At 35.0% G+C, this 16,859-nt stretch overlaps 1 protein-coding gene across 1 annotated transcript; it reads right to left on the bottom strand.

The window, feature by feature from the left end:
• Positions 1 to 742: 742 nt before the first annotated feature.
• Positions 743 to 16,484, bottom strand: eps8l3b (EPS8-like 3b). The gene is made up of 20 exons (XM_051118114.1): positions 16,331 to 16,484; positions 14,142 to 14,195; positions 11,540 to 11,607; positions 11,405 to 11,469; positions 10,947 to 11,105; positions 10,665 to 10,814; positions 10,403 to 10,491; positions 10,053 to 10,177; positions 8,058 to 8,173; positions 7,834 to 7,957; positions 7,634 to 7,704; positions 7,250 to 7,324; positions 6,497 to 6,642; positions 6,241 to 6,412; positions 6,081 to 6,112; positions 5,818 to 5,911; positions 4,232 to 4,336; positions 3,570 to 3,658; positions 1,366 to 1,498; positions 743 to 1,172 (listed from the first exon to the last, which is right to left on the bottom strand). Exons 2-20 carry the CDS (start codon positions 14,171 to 14,173, stop codon positions 1,128 to 1,130), a joined length of 1,890 nt encoding a protein of 629 aa, XP_050974071.1. The 5' UTR covers positions 14,174 to 14,195; positions 16,331 to 16,484; the 3' UTR covers positions 743 to 1,127.
• Between the last annotated feature and the right edge of the window lie 375 nt (positions 16,485 to 16,859).

Genomic DNA, 16,859 nt, shown 5'->3' with positions numbered 1-16,859 from the left:
ATTTTTGGACAGTAAGATTTTTTTTAAAGTTTAAAAAAAAATCTCTTCTGCTCACCAAGACTACATTTATTTGATCCAAAGTACAGCAAAAACGGTACAATTCTGAAATATTTTTACGATTTAAAATAACTGTTTTCTATATGAATATAGTTTAAAATGTAATTTATTCCTGTGATTTCAAAACTGAATTTTAAGCATCATTGCTTCAGTCACACGATCCTTCAGAAATCATTGTAATATTTTGATTTTCTGTTGAAAAAATTGTTCAAAACATCAGAGTAGAATTTTTTTTAAGGTTTCTTTGATGAATAGAAAGTTCAGAAAGTAATAGGAAACTTTATCATCACTTTTGATCTAATTAAGCATCCTTGCTAAATATTAATTTCTATAATTTCTAAAAAAAAAAATGTAATTAATTAAAAAAATATATAATATATATATGTGTGTATATATATATATATATATATATATATATATATATATATATATATTTTTTTTTTTTTTTTTCAGATATGCTGATGTTTGGATCTTTCTTTCAAATAAGAAATATCTTTCTTGGTGAGCAGAAGAAACTTTTTAAAAAACATTAAAAATCTGGTAGTGTAAATGTAGCAAAACATATTTAACTATACAATCAAAAGTTTATTTTAAGTCTTATTTTAAAAGCTTATTTAACATCTGTTTTACCAATAAACAATTTCATTGAAGCAAAAAAGACAATTAGTCAGCCAAAGATGGCTACTAATCTGTTGATTATTGACCTTTTATTCATACAGTTAATATACAGTGTCAGAATCAATTAGAGTGTTACAGACATTATTCACTTTTTTTTAGCACATATAACTGCTATATAACAATAAAACTGTAATTATGCCCACCACCCCAGTGACATCAGTGGAAATCAGTTTAATTAATCTGTATTGTATCAAATAAATAAAATGAATGCATTAAACGTGTACATCATTGGCATCTGTGAAGGGTTATATAACTGTGAACAAGTCTGCAGGCACTAGCCTTGGCTTGTTGTCTAATGAATGGAAATGTGGAGGTGTTTACTGAATAGTCTTGTTAATTCAGGTCCAGACATGTTTAAATTCTTGCTATCAAAATGCACCAATGGCCTCAGATTAGTAGGGGCCACCATACTGACTGTTTCCAGCCTCATTGGCAAGCTGCAAAGAAAAAGAAAACTAATGTCATTTGTGAGCTCAGCCTCAGTTATTAAATGACTGTCGAGTAAAAAACATTATTTGAAACCCAATACTGTGAGGTCACGTCTCCACAATGAAAAGTGCTTTATAAATATCTGCCTTGTATTGTACAAAGCATGAGTTTGCTTTGAACAAAAAGAGCTGCATTACTTACTGCAACGCTGGATCTGACACTCTGCAGTTGGAAGAAAACTCGACCTCCTTCCTCAGGACATATCGCTCTGATATCATCCCGTTTCATTCCCAGCAACATTGCTCCATTAAATACCCCAAGACTCTGGACTGTCCTGCATAAATACATGATGAATCAAGTGTGTTAACAGGTTAATAAATTATTTCTTGGAGCATGTTACTGTATTAGTAACAAGCTATTTCTGTTGTTAAATTAGAAGTCCATTTCCAGAACAAAGATTTACATATTATTTTCTCACCCCCTTGTCATCCAAGATGTTCTTTCTTCAGTCATAAAAAACCTATATTTTTTTAAGAAAAAAATTCAGCATTTTCTCCATATAGTGGACTTCTATGGTGCCCCAAGTTTGAACTTCCAAAATGCAGTTTAAATGCTGCTTCAAATGATCCCAAATGCAGTTGTAAACGATCCCAGCCGAGGAAGAAGGGTCTTATCTAGCAAGACGATCGGTTATTTTCATTAAAAAATACAATTTAAATACTTTTTAATCTCAAACGCTCATCTTGCCTTTCTCTCCCTGAACTCTGTGTATTCTGACTCAAGACAGTTAGGTTATGTCGAAAAACTCCAATCGTATTTTCTCCCTCAACTTCAAAAATCATTTCAAAATCATCCTACATCACTGCAGAAGAACCGACCCAGTCTTTGCAATGTGAACATGCAAGAAGATCAAACACCCTTAACAAAAAAGATAAAACAGTGATATAGGACGATTTCGAAGTTGAGGGAGAACATGAGATGGGTTTTTTTTTGACATACCCTAACTGTCATGAACCGGAACAAAAACAGTCCAGGTAGAGTAAGACAAGACGAGCGTTTGCCATTACAAAGTATATAAATTGTATCATTTTTATTAAAATAACAGATCGTTTTGCTAGATAAGACTCTTCTTTCTCAGCTGGGAACTGCATTTGGGATCGTTTGAAGTTTGAAGTTGATCATCAGTGTTTTGCTCAGCTCGCCTCTATAGAATCCCCTCACAGCTGCTCAAAAGCATTAAAGATTGAGTGAATTACATGTCCACAGAAGGATTTTCTCCTTGGGAGAATGAATATCTTCATTGTCATGCTGAAAAAATGCCCATTTAATGCAGCGAATGAGGGGAGGGTAGCATCTGCAGTTTCACTTTTTTGTATTACATCACACAGTGGTGTGTGAATTCATGACAGCATTGATAAAGCACAACTGCCTCACACCTTTAGCACTCATACATCCCAATATAAGAGCTTTACTAACACTGAACGTTACTGTTGGTAACAGGCACTTCTCACTGTACTCCTTCTCTAGCAACATCAGAACATTTTGGATGCTTTTGGAAGAGAAATGATTGTCTTGGTCTCTTGAGACCAGATTATGGATTCCCAGAAGTCTATATTTTGTAAATATGGGCCTTGGAAGAGGTTAAATGAGTTTATTGTGCTTTGGCTACTAGTAATGACAAAAACCATACATGTCACTTCTGCAGGCTGCAGCATACTCTGTGAGATAAAGTGTCACTCTTTTCAAAACTTTTGCCGGCTCTGAGACACTTGCATGGTATTTCTCCGGCTGTTTTTGTAGAAAAAATTCACTCATCGTTAAATGAAAAATTAAAGTCCATTGTTTTTGAATGTCGGTGCTACTTCTGCTATATTTTCACACTTAAAACAGTAATTTGGTATTCCTCTCGTACCACTGTCCTCTTTTATGCTAAGAAATAAGTAACCTGGCAGTTCTCTTCCAAGTAGTTTCATTGCTGACAGCATTAAGTCTGAGTATGATTCAGTAGGCTATAAAACACTTTTTTAACTTTCAGGGGGTGTACTCATTTTTGCAATACAACATTTTAGCACTTTGATAAGAAAATCTTATTTTGCTGAATAATTGTGACATTTTTCTTAGTAATTTGATCAAGCAGGCTAGTTGGAACATTAAATCTCCGAAGAACCCTAACATGTCTTCTAAGTAAAGAGTAATTGCTGAATTTAAGTTTTAGAGGGTGTATACTCATTTCTAGTGGTTTTTGGATATTTTAATAAAATCTTACATATTGTACCTTGAAGTGCCAAGACCAAAACATCCAGAGTCAAAAACACAAAAAGGTCATTTTTTTTAGAGTGCAGACTTTTTTTTTTCTTTTTTGACTGTAAAGAATAAAATTAAAGATGATAGAAATAGCTTCTTACATTTTAGAAAAGCCTTTGTACTGTAACCAGGCTTTGACTTCTTCAGGTCTAGATTTCAAGTCTAGAGATGGAGGTCCTCTCATATTTGGCTAAGAATATAAAGGCACAAAATTCAGTTAGTTAGCAGAAATCAGTTAGTTGGTTAAATAAACAGTAAGATATAGCGTAAACAGCGATGAAAAATTGGGTGGCATACATTGACTGACCATTTTTTTGTGCTCATATCCACCTTTTTCTTCATGTAAGAGTGTGCGAGACCATTTTATGGGACTGGCTTCCAGTCTCATCTGTGTCCAGCTACTTTTAGCTGTGCAAAACAGCTCATTTTGCTGCTTGAACAATTGCAAATTGATGTTTCTTACCATATTATTTTAATGTATTATCTTAATTCTGAACACACTGGTTTGTAGTGCAAACAGTTTTACCGTTTACTGCACGTTGTTATTCTTCTCGTTATTTCCCTATAGTGGCTAATAAACCTCACCCATAAAGTCTCAACCATAAGCTTACTTCCACATTGAAGAAAAAGGTGGATAGCTAATGTTAAAAAAATCTGAATGAAGCCATTGTTTAGTATGTTCTTAATACACTGTTGAAATGATTGTTTTCAAAGATAAATGTAGAGTAAGTTTGTAAAGAATAAATTTGTGGTCATGACTTACTGTTGGCCTTTGTCCATCGGCAGGCTCTAGAACATTCTGAGGCACATGACCCTCCTCATTACGACCGTTTTTCACCCTCCACCATTGCCCAGACTTGTCGGTTACCTGTTTACGTAAGCATAGCAGTGTATAAGCAAGGACAAACTATATGTATGTATTTTCTTCTCACAGGAAAAAGATAGCACTATATTTGTTAACATTAGCTACTACTTTAGTTCAAATGAATTAAGATCAATAATTGCTTTTTCTTCATTAATTCATTTCAACTTTCACTAAAATTACTAAAAGCAAAAGTTGTAGCTTGTGTTTTAATTAACTTTAACAAAGAATAATAAATGTTTTAACACAGGGGTGCCCAAACTCTGTCCTGGAGGGCCAGTGTCCTAAAGAGTTTAGCTCCAACCCTAGTTAAACACACCTTAAACACACCTAAACCAGCTAATCAAGCTCTTACTAGGCATACTAGAAACGTCCCGGCAGGTGTGTTGAAGCAAGTTGGAGCTAAACTCTGCTGGACACCGACCCTCCAGGACCGAGTTTGGGCACCCGTGCTTTAACAAATATATTGCTAATGTTAATGTTAGTAATAATATTATCAGATGGGACTTTAAAGGATTAGTTCACTTCCAGAATAAAAAAAATCCTGATAATTTATTCACTCCCAAGCCATGTCTTTCTATCTTCAGTCAAAAAAACAAAAACAAATTAAGGGTTTTAAAGAAAACATTCCAGAATTTTTCTCCAAATATTGGCTTTCAACAGGTTTATGGTCCAAATTAGTTTCAGTGCAGCTTCAAAAGGCTCTACATGATCCCAGCCAATGAGTAAGGGTCTTATCTAGTGAAATAATCGGTTATTTTCTAAAAAACAACAACAAAAAATATATATACTTTTTAACAATAAATGCTCATCTTGCACTAGCTCTGCGATGCATGTCTATCTAGGTCACACATGGTTAGTTCTTCATCTGTGTACTTTGGTTCAAAAAGGTAGGGTAGGGCAAAAACTCTATCTCATTTTCTCCTCCAACTTTTACCTTTTTTCGTAAAAGGCGTTTTGACTTACATTGCACGTTAACTTTGTAAACACTGGGTTGGTACTTCCACCTACGTCACGCGTGACCTTTACAATGTGACTACGTAATATATGAAGTCCAGCTAGTGCAAGATGAGCATTTGTGGTTAAAAAGTATACAAATGTTATTTTATTTTAGAAAATGACCAATTATTTCACTACACAAGACCCTTATTCCTCGGCTAGGATCGTGCAGAGCCCTTTGAAGCTGCATTGAAGCAGCGATTTGGACCTTCAACCCACTGGCCACCATTGAGAAAAATCCTGGAATGTGTACCTCAAAAACTTTAATGTCTTTGTGACTGAAAAAAAAAAAAACATGAACATCTTGGATGACATGGGGGGTGAGTAAATTATCAGCAAACTGTCATTCTGGAAGTGAACTGATCCTTTAACTGTGAAGTGCTACCATAAACTTGAAACTTAAGTATACTGACTTAGCCACTTTAAGTTGCACAATTTCCTGTGTGGGGTGTGTTTGCATATTATGAAGTTAAAGGTCAGATGATTACCTGCACCATGTCACCCTTCATCACACTCAGTTCCTGATGGTTTCTTGCCATGAAGTCATAGATCACCCTCATGTATTGTGGCGGCTCAGCTGACCTAGTATAAAATAAAACAAAAGTGTCACTAGATTTGATTTGAAATTTACCTCTTAAATTCTTTAGTGAACTCGTCCAGACATTAAAAGCTACGTAGTTATAAAGTTAAATTAACAATGTTTTATTATCTGGGTATTTCCAAAGGGAGTTCACATGTTCACATGTCTTACCGCATGGGCGGGGTGTTCCAGGGTCTGTTATCCTGAAAGAGAAGTTAAACAGCAATTTGTACTCATTTCACTTTATTATACAGTGGCTTAGGTTAAGTGAATGTCAAACACTTGACGTATTTTATGACATCTCTGAAATTTGCCCTCTGAGAGATTTTACCTGTTCAGGTGGCCTCTGCATGGCATTCACAGGTGGGACGCGCTCACTGTTGTGCCGTGACAGCTGCCTGCTGCTGGGAGGGGACTGGGATGGGACTGGTGGAAGGGGCTGCCAACCGTCGTAAAATTCAGGAAAATACGGAGGGATCTGATCCCCGTTTGGCCATTTGGATCTGATTGAAACAAAAAATTACAGAAAAATCCTTATTATTACCCTGGTTGTCTGTGAGGAACTTTTTTATTGTAGAATAGAATACCTTGGGATGCTCCACGCGTCACCCAAACTTCCCCACAGTGCATCCTCATTTGGTGTGACACATCTTCCCAGGAGAGTCAAGGCTTTTTCTGTGAGCAGTGGACTCAGCACGGAAGGAGGGATGTTTGGAGGATAGTGAGTCACAATCTGAAACATGAGGAAACTACTGTAAATGCATTGATGGGTGATATGGTGCATCTCCTGACCTTCAACCTTGTGATATGTTGTAAAAATTTCAGTGGTGAACAATTGACTAAATCATTGAAAGTTAAGCCTTTTCTCGGTACAGAAAGTACACTCTTGAGAATCAAAGTTCAAAAACAGACAACTTTTGGAAGCTTCTGTCGTGATACCGTAGAAGAACCATTTTGAATTCCTCAAACAACCTTTCAGTGAACAGTTCTTAAAAAAAAACAATTTTCCTTAGTGTAGAGAACACTGTAAAAATCTAAAGAACTTTTGTCCACTATAAAGAACCTTCTGCAAAGGTTCAATGGATGTTGATGGTTCTTCATGAAACCATAGATGCCAATACAAAACTGTACATGCTTGTGCTTTCTTATACATTGCTATGTTTTTGTAAACAGGTAACAAGTCAGGTGGGGTCCTACTGACTCACCATCTAAAGCTTCAGGAGAACAAAACAGCTTTTAACATGCAGTCCGAAAGCATGCTCATCCATCATCAATGCATAATGGAAAAAATGTTTGAAATGTGACTGCAATGTAAACAGACTGAACAAACAGATGCTTACAAAACCAAGGGAAGAAAAAAGGCTGTGAACAAAATCAGCAGCAGGAGGATTTTTCAGGAAGCCATCCAGTTTCCCCTGTCACAAGTAGAGATGAGTATTACAACAGACATGCAACAAATGACATATCCAATAAACGTTTGTCTCATATTATACATCACAGAGCCATTTCCTTATTTTATTTTTTTACTTTATTATAATGGAAATGTAAGGTTTTTTTTTTTAATTGAAAAGTCATTCAGTGAGACCACTGAAAAAATATCATTAATTCCATTGTACTTTAAAGACAAGCTGAAACTAAAGTGCTAGTGATAAATATTTATTTGAACGTGTACACTGAAGTAGTTTAATGATAGTCTTAGGAACTATCACAGAAATTAAACTTACCAGAAGGTTGAAGCCATACTTTATTTTCTGCAGACAGGATATGTACTCCTCCACAGGGGGAATGCTTGCAACTATAAAGGGGGGGGGGGGGGTCTTTTAATTTTGAAATCTTGTACATTTGTCAACATCCTTATAGGAAATTAAATTAAAAATACAAATAAATAAATTAATAAAACAAGTACTATGTGTTAATTGCTCACCCAATGTTTTTTCAGTATTTTTCTTTTTCTTTTTCTTTTTCTTGTTTCCATCATCTTTTGGCAAAGCTGAGTTAACTTTATATACGAAGGTCTCAATGTCGGCTGCTACATGGTTAAAAATCTCCTGTAGAAAATGATTAATGGATAGAGGAATGTGTCAATAAATTGATTTATGAAAGGATTAATAGCATGTTGTGAAAAAACTCTCAGTAAAAACAACCAACCGAATCTCTAGCCACATCAGTGGCTGAAGGTGGAGGCTGCTCCTGCTCAACCTGCATTGGCCTGTAGGGGGCTTCATCTCTGGAAAATGGCATAGTGGGTGAAGGTCGTCTATCCTCTAGGAAAAGCATAATAAAACATGTAATACATACATATATATGTACATATATATATATATACACACTACCGTTCAAAAGTGTGGGGTCAGTAAGACTTGTAATAGTCTTTAAAGAAGTCTCTTATGCTCATCAAGGCTGCATTTATTTGATTAAAATTATAGAAAAAAAAACAGTAATATTGCAAAATGTTTTTACAGTACAAAATAATGTTTTTTATTTTAACATACTTTAAAATAGAATTTATTCCTGTGATGAAAAGCTGAATTTTTATCAGCTGTTACTCCAGTCTTAAGTGTCACATGATCCTTCAGAAATCATTCTAATATGCGGATTTATTATTAGAATGATCAATGTTGGATAATATCAACAGTTGTGCTGCCAAATATTTTTTGGAACCTGTGATTTTTTTTTCAGGATTCTTTCATGAATAACAAGTTTAAAAAGTACAGTGTTTTTTCAAAATATAAATATTTTATAACAATGTAAATTATTTATTATTAACTTTTAATAAACTTTTAATTATTAACTTAATACATCCTTGGTGAATAAAAGTATTAATTTCTTAAAAAAAAAAAAAAGAAAGAAAGAAACAATAAAAATGTACTGACCCCAAACTTTTGAACGGTAGTGTATATATATATAAGAGTTCAGATGCAAAACCAGGTAAAAGCCATCTCGGTCAAACATGAGATAATGATACTGAGCGAATGCTCTCGACACATAGTATACATCCAGCAAATACTTTTACTTCAAACTCCCTAAATTCCAGCCTCAGCCTAATCAGAAGTATCAGTACTTACATAGAAACCTATACAAAGTAGCCAGAAAGAAGTGCTCATTTTAAAGAAATACGTCAGATGGATTTAGAGGCTCTTGCATCTGAACTCTTCATATATATATATATATATATATATATATAAATGACCAGGTTCAAAAGTTTACATCCCCTAGATTCTTTATACTGTGTTGTTACCTGAATGAGCCACAGCTGTTATTTATTTATTTTTTTTTTTGTGTAGTTGTAGTTGTTCATGAGTCCCTTGTTTGTCATGAACAGTTAAACTGCCTGCTGTTCTTCTCTTTCACGTCCCATAAATTCTTTGGTTTTCCAGCATTTTTATTTTTTTTTTGTATTTGAACCCTTTCCAACAATATGATGATTTTGAGATCCATCTTTTCACGCTGAGGACAACTGAGGGACTCATATGCAACTATTACAGAAGGTTCAAACACTCACTGATGCTTCAGAAGGAAACACGATGCATTAAGAACCAGGGGGTGAAAACTTTTTGAATTTGAAGATCAGGGTAAATTGAACTTATTTTGTCTTCTGTGATACATGTAACTATCTTCTGTAGCCTCTGAAGGGCAGTACTCTATGAAAAAATATGATATTTAGGCAAAATAAGAAAAATGTACACATCTCCATTCCGTTCAACAGTTTTCACCCCCATGCTCTTAATGCATGTTTTTTCCTTCTGGAGCATCAGATAAGAACACAGAATTCAGAATCAAGGGGATGTAAAGTTTTGAACCAGGACATTTTTATAAATTCAACTATTATTTTATGTTAAATACTTTATTCAGGTCAGTACTAAATAAACAATAACATGGATTTTGTGTGATCCCTCTTATTTTGATAAAATTAAAATTTTTTAATGATTCCGAAAAGGGGATGTTAACTTATATATATATACACACACACTATATATACTATTATGCTGTATATTAATTGAATTTATATCAAAGAACTTCAATTTCTATAGCGAACATTTTTGACCATAAAGATCACAAGTGTGACTATTTTTTATGAGAAAGCAGTAAAGCAGTAAGTTTTAAGGTAAAAAAGAAAGTGAAATGAACTCTTTAGATGATCACCATAGTCTTCATAGCTGCTGTACTGAGGCGGCAGGAATTCTGGGGGAGATGGGGATAGCTGCATGGGAGTTGGTCTCTTCATGCTACCAGGATAACCCTGACCAATGATGCTTTCCAGATGGCTCCTGAGTAATAGAAAATATATCACTGTATTGCACTGATAAAAATTGAGGTTGTAGTGCAAAAAAAGAAAAGAATAATAATATATATATATATATATATATATATATATATGGTGATCTTATTATCCCAAATAATCAATAATTTAAACATTACATTTTAGTACATTAAAATGGAAAAAAGTTGATGCTTAATTCTCAGTACAACTACTTTCTGAAGCAGCAGCTGACCTGATGTCCATCTGTGGTTCTTTAAGCGGTGGTGCGGGATCCCCTCTGTGCCCTATCATCTTTTCCAGATCATTTGCCACCTCCTGAGCCTAGTGATTTAAAACATCATAGAAACCTTAATAAAAAAATTTTTGGTTACTGAAAGAAGGAGTGGAATGGAAACTCCCACATCAATCCACTCGATATATTAAGACAGATTTATACCGGGCAGATGCAGCACTATCTACCCTTGAAAGAATCTAACAACAGTGTTGTTCCTCACCCCAACCTCCTCACACTGGAACAGTAAGGCCTGTGGAGCTCTTTGGCTAGAATCCTGAGCAGAGATAATGAGAACCGAGTCATACGAACAACTGTCCAGGACAGCTTTCGTCTCCCTTATGCTACTCAAGTTCACAGACTCCAAAACGCCCTACAATTCCAGGAAACAGAAGAAGAGTTTACTGTTTAGTGTCAGAACTAATTGTTGCATAATGTAACCATTTTAAAAAAGCAAAACTACATGTTTAGATTAGTGTATTTGAGCATAAAGTGTGAATCTGACCCTGGTCTCTGTGTCACACAGTTGTAGCTCGTTCGCCTGGATCTGCAAGATTATGTCCTGACCCCACACCTTCCCTCTACTGTCCATATTCTTCAACTTGTTCACACAGTCATCAATGCTGCTCACCTCTCTGCCATCTAACGCACAGGTGAACAGGTGCTAGGTAATGGAAAGAGAATTCGATTTGATATTGTTTTTTGATCACATATGAGAGGTTATTGTTATGGAGAATCTTGTGAAACTCAGCCTTATTATGACATCTCATTTTACAGCTCAGTTTGTGTGGAAATCTCTACTGCATGTTAGATAAGCACTGGTTGGCTGTTATTTTCTATAACACTTATTAGTGAAGTGGGTGTTGGCAGATTAAGATAACGTGGCAGTAGGCATAAATAAATATTTATTACTCCTAGTTAATAAGTGTAGTTAATAACCACATGAACTGCATTCAACCTTACCTCGACTCTGTACTGAAAGTTGTCTTGTTTTCTGCTCATTGCTTCTGCATACTCCTTCCTTTGCACTAAAGCATTAAAGTCAAGTTAAACATATGGTACTTTTTAAGATGTTGTTTAAAGGGGTTTTGTACTTACAGAAGATAGATTTGGCACTAGGACGAGACATGCTAGCCCCCTGGGATGGAGGCTCAGGCGAGAAGCCCCTATAATATAAAGACAACACAATATGTCTGAATGGACTGTACATACTATATATCCCGTCCAGAGGTTGTGTTAACCGAAAATTGTCAGTCATTGACGGATTTTGTTAAACAATGACGGAAAAATCTGAAGGCCGTCCGTCACTTTGGCAGATTACACTAAGGGTGATCTTTTGTAAATTGTAGCTGTAATTCCCACCCCTGTGATTATGCACAGGCAGGGAAACACATTTATTGCTTGAATTTCCTAATGAAATGGACAGAATTTGAAATCTGAGACCCTGTTCCTGGAGATCGAATTTCCTGCAGAGTTTAGTTCCAACCCTAATTAAACACACCTGTCTGTAATTATCAAGTGCTCCTTGAGATCCTAATTAGCTGGTTCAGGTGTGTTTGGTCAGGGTTAAAGCTGAACTCTGCAGGAAAATCGATCTCCGGGAACAGGGTTGGGCCACCCCCGGTCTAGCCTATTGCTATTTATTGGAAGGAAGGCACACTGTGTACTGTCCATTCATCAGCTGAAAACAGCATAAACCAAAAGATTGATTGGGATTTAAGAATCGATATTGGTTCATCAAAATGAGAATCTATTAAAGTTGAGAAATCGTTTTTTTGTTTGTTTGTTTACCCAGCCCTAGCATATTTTGTTATTTTTAAACACTTCCCTGTGATCCTGTAGGTTCATGATTAAAAATTAAAATGTGAACAAAAATAAAAGCAGTAAAATGCATTATTATAATTAAAATATAAAAATAATTAAATTGACGGGTAATAATAGATTATGACGGAATTTTTACGACCCTGTCCATCAAAATGACAGACAATGTTAAAGTCTAGTGCAACCTCTGATTCCGTCAATTTAATAATTTTTTAAAAATTATTTTCCATTTTCCAAAAATCAAATTCAAGTTAACAGATTTACAATAAATCCTGAGCATGACCACTAAAAACAATGTAAGCAGTAGCATTTCTTGTTTTTCTAACATTAATAGTTATAATAAAAACCCAGCTAACAATTTTTGGTTCCCAGAACGTTCTGAGAACATTAGTTTTTGGTTCCCAGAATGTTCCCAAGAACGTTCCACGTTGGTTAGCCAGGAAAGTTTTCTTAACGTAAGTAGAACGTTCCCTGTAGGTTTTTGGGAACCTTCTGGGAACGTTTCTCTAGGTAATAAAAATAAAACCTAAAAATAACCTGCTGGGAACGTTCTTTATAGGTTATTAAAAAGAGAACCTACAGAACATTCTCATTTGGACAAAAGTTTACAGTGGTTTAGCCAGTTTAAGAAATTTCGGATCGTAAAAATCTAATTCTTTATATTTTAATGTATTGTTTTCGTTATAATGTACTGATTCAAATTAGTAATCAATAATAATTTTTATTTTAATACTCGGCGTGCCTCTCTTGACATGTTCTCGCGTATGAGCCGGCAGCAAATCTGGTGCGGGCGCGGGCGCATCAGGCGCAATCGTCAAACATATTTCAAAGGAAGCCGGCGCCAGGGTCCTTACCGTCTTTGCTGGGTGTTTTGAGCCAATATTTGAATTTATTCACATACGATTTAGTTAGAAATGGTGGCCTGTCATGATTTTGGCTAATGCAGGACACTACTGAATGATGCGCATCAGAGGGGATTTAGAAGTGGGTATACGCAAAGCCGACTGATAAAGAAATGGGTATACACAGGTTCTGCACTACACCACTGCATATTACCCTACTCAAGTATTTAAAACAGGTTCATATGTTAGAAAATATAGTTAATATTTGCGTCATCATTGATTTATCTCATCCACCCGCGACCCACCCGCAAATAATGAGAATGCAATTTTTTATTACCCGACCCACCCGACCCACCCGACCCGCGGATATAACCGCCATCCGTGCAACACTAGTGGACATCCATTTCTGATAAACTAACCTGCCTATTTTTGTAATTTCAGTAAAATTAGATATCACATCATATCATGTTTCTAGAGAAATCCGGGTGTTCAGTTTTGTTGCAACAGTTTTGGGAGGGTGTTTTTTTGGTTGAAAATGACAACAAAGTCAACTTCATCCACATCAGATGGCACAAAAAAACTGAATTAAAACTAATGACTGACATTACTTGGAAAAACCTAAATATTAGTTGCATGACTTCTAAACTAGCAATCATTAAATAATAATGGCCAAATGCTAAAAAAAAACTGTCTGATTTAAATACGAAAATGCCACTATACAATATCTACTGCTGTTACACAATTAAAGTGATATTACCTTTGGCAGCCCTAAAATAATAAAACTTAGATAAAACTTAAAAAAAGCATGCATAATTTAAACCAGGCAACTCTGAAAATAAACCTGATATGAAACAAAAACAATGTGAAAATACAAAACTAAAGAATCCTTCCTGACAATGTTTTGTAATGAAAACCGATATGAGAGAGAGAGGAGGACAATAAATTACGTTCTACACTGAAACACCCTTGTGTGTGTTTCAGGTACAAATTCCACTTGCACAGTGAAAGATACACAGTGAGGTGAGCAAGATATGTACCTTGACTGGAAAACCGGGTTCCCCCCATACATTCTTGACGGTGATTTTTAACACCTGCAATAGTAAGGTTATCAGTCATAAAACCATTCAAAAAATGTCAGATAAACATTTGAGCAGCTATGCCATGCAGACACATTAGTTATGAATTAGTGTCTGTTCATCAGTTGTGGTTTGACACCACTTAACTTTTTTTAAAGGAGGTGAAAGCGTTCAGCCAGCCAGTATGTGAGGCAAGCACATATTTGCAATATTACATCCTCAAAACCTATAACGCTGCATAAAGCCAAAATGTCAGAACAAAACTTTTATATGTTCAAAAGTTTGTTCTTTGGAAAAGTACAGGTTATATTTAGTGTTGGGGGTAACACATTACATGTAAGGCGAGTTACATAATCAGATTAGTTTTTTCAAGTAACGAGTAGAGTAATGCATTACTTTTAATTACCAAGAAAATATCTGAGTTACTTTGTTTTCCCATTTATTGACTGACACATTGTCCTGTCCACATGTTCAGAAAAATCAGGTTGTGTTCGCTGTGAACATGATGCTTGCTGTAGTTGTAGACTAAATCTGAACATGCATTTACTCATCTCACTTGCACGAAAAAAAATTCAGTTTTCCTCAATATTAATACGTCTTATTCTTCAACGCGGAAATAAACATATGGGCGGGACTTCCGGTTCCTTATGCTACTGGGAAACAATGAGAAGAATAACAAAGAGCAGTAAAAGGTAAAACTGTTTGCACTACAAACCAGTATGTTAATAATTAAGATAATACATTAAAATAATATGGTAAGACACAGCAATTTGCAATATCAAGCAGCAAAAAGCTGTTTTGTAGGTTACAGCTAAAAAGAGATGGAGGTGGATGAGACCGGAAGTCAGGCCTATAAATTTTTAGAAATGGCCTCGCCCGCACTTACGGCAAAAATAAGGTGGATAAAAACAACAAAATGCAAACTCAGAATACAATGATTAAGTGTTAAATAACACAAATATCCTTTATGTATTTAGTCGTATTTAGTCCCATTTCATTACGCAATGTCTTTGATGCTGACCTTCGATGATCCAATTCAACTATACCAGTAAGCAAGCAAGCAAATAAATAAATAAATAAATAAATAATGCTGAAGAGTGTTAAACTCTCTTCTCCTGCGTCCTATTCTTCACGCAATCCAGGATCATCGAAGGTCAGCATCAAAGACATTGCGTAATGAAATGGGACTAAATACGACTAAATACATAAAGGATATTTGTGTTATTTACCACTTAATTATTGTATTCTGAGTTTGCATTTTGTTGTTTTTATCCACCTTATTTTTGCACAATAAATAGGTTTGTTTGAGCTGCGCCCTCTACAGTATAGACGTAAATTTACATTTCCTTCAGCCTGAGGCTTATTCATTTCCCTTGGTGTGAAAGGGCTTTTACGTTTGCCAAAACCACAACTTTTTTATATTAGAAACAAACAAGCAAGCCCAGCCCAGACGAAAAAAAAGTAACGCAAAAGTAACGTAACCCATTACTTTGGATAAAAAGTAACTAACAATTACTTTTTAGGAAGTAATGGAGTATTGTAATGCATTGGTTTTAAAAGTAACTTTCCCCAACGCTGTACAGTTTTTAATCAGTCAGTTTGTAACTACTAATACTTAATATCATAACATTTATTTTCAGATTTAAGTAGTGAAAATGTAATTTCATAGTTAATTAATCTAAGAATATGATTCTTATATATACACAAGAATGTAGAAACCTGTTCAGCTATTGTTTTTTTGGGTCCCATCATGGCTGAGGTTCTCAAAAACAAGTGAGAACAGTCCAGTCATGATGTGCGTGACAAATTAACAGCAAAAACTGCTGACAGCCTCAAACATGGAACTTTTTTTGTAACAAGTTAGCATTTTTGGCTTTGTATTAAGAAAACATTAACAGAAGTGGTACACCACAGAACAAACCAGAAAATGAAAAAAGAGAGAAGACACTAATATTACTATTTATCTATAAACAAAACAGAATAAAACAATTAAGATGTGACCATATTTTATATCTTACATAATACAAATTAGTCACTTCCCTATCAATCAGTGGGTAAACACCATGTATCAGTGGCTTTACATGTGTTTTGGTTATAAAGTAAGTATCATTGAAACTGACCTTGTTATTAGATAAACGATTATACATTACCTTTGAGAGAATCCTGAACAATCTTAAATGTAAATCTCCAAATCTAGGTTCAGATTATTCCAGAAGTTACACATATCCTCAAGTCAGTCTTCTTTGTGAACTGCTTGAGAGCAAATATTCTGGACTTCCTGCTTGGAAAAAGCTGAGGTCAAAGTCTAACTCAAATAATAGTAAATCAGAAGGTAACAGCAGGTAGGTTTTATACTTACATCCTCGAGTGCAAAGGTTTTGTCATTAATAAACACCCACTGTGACGTGTACAACAAAGTGGCGCAGTGACCCCAGAATGAATTGGTACATTTATATGACTCTAAATGCATGTTGCTGTATTACATAAAAGATTAAACCAACAGCATATTTTAAAAGAAAGATAATGTTTGTCAACCATTAAAAATTATGTTCAAAATAAATATAAGTATTTGGGCCATAGCTACTACAATGAATCATTTGTTTGCAGATGCATTGTGAAAGATATGAATTAATCTGTTCAGTTCTCATATTACTAATGTCACCTCACAGCTCAACAAAA

The sequence above is a fragment of the Labeo rohita genome, chromosome 8, assembly GCF_022985175.1.
Source record: "Labeo rohita strain BAU-BD-2019 chromosome 8, IGBB_LRoh.1.0, whole genome shotgun sequence".
Classification (NCBI taxonomy): Eukaryota; Metazoa; Chordata; class Actinopteri; order Cypriniformes; family Cyprinidae; genus Labeo; species Labeo rohita.
This window is presented reverse-complemented; position numbering and strand designations above follow the sequence as displayed.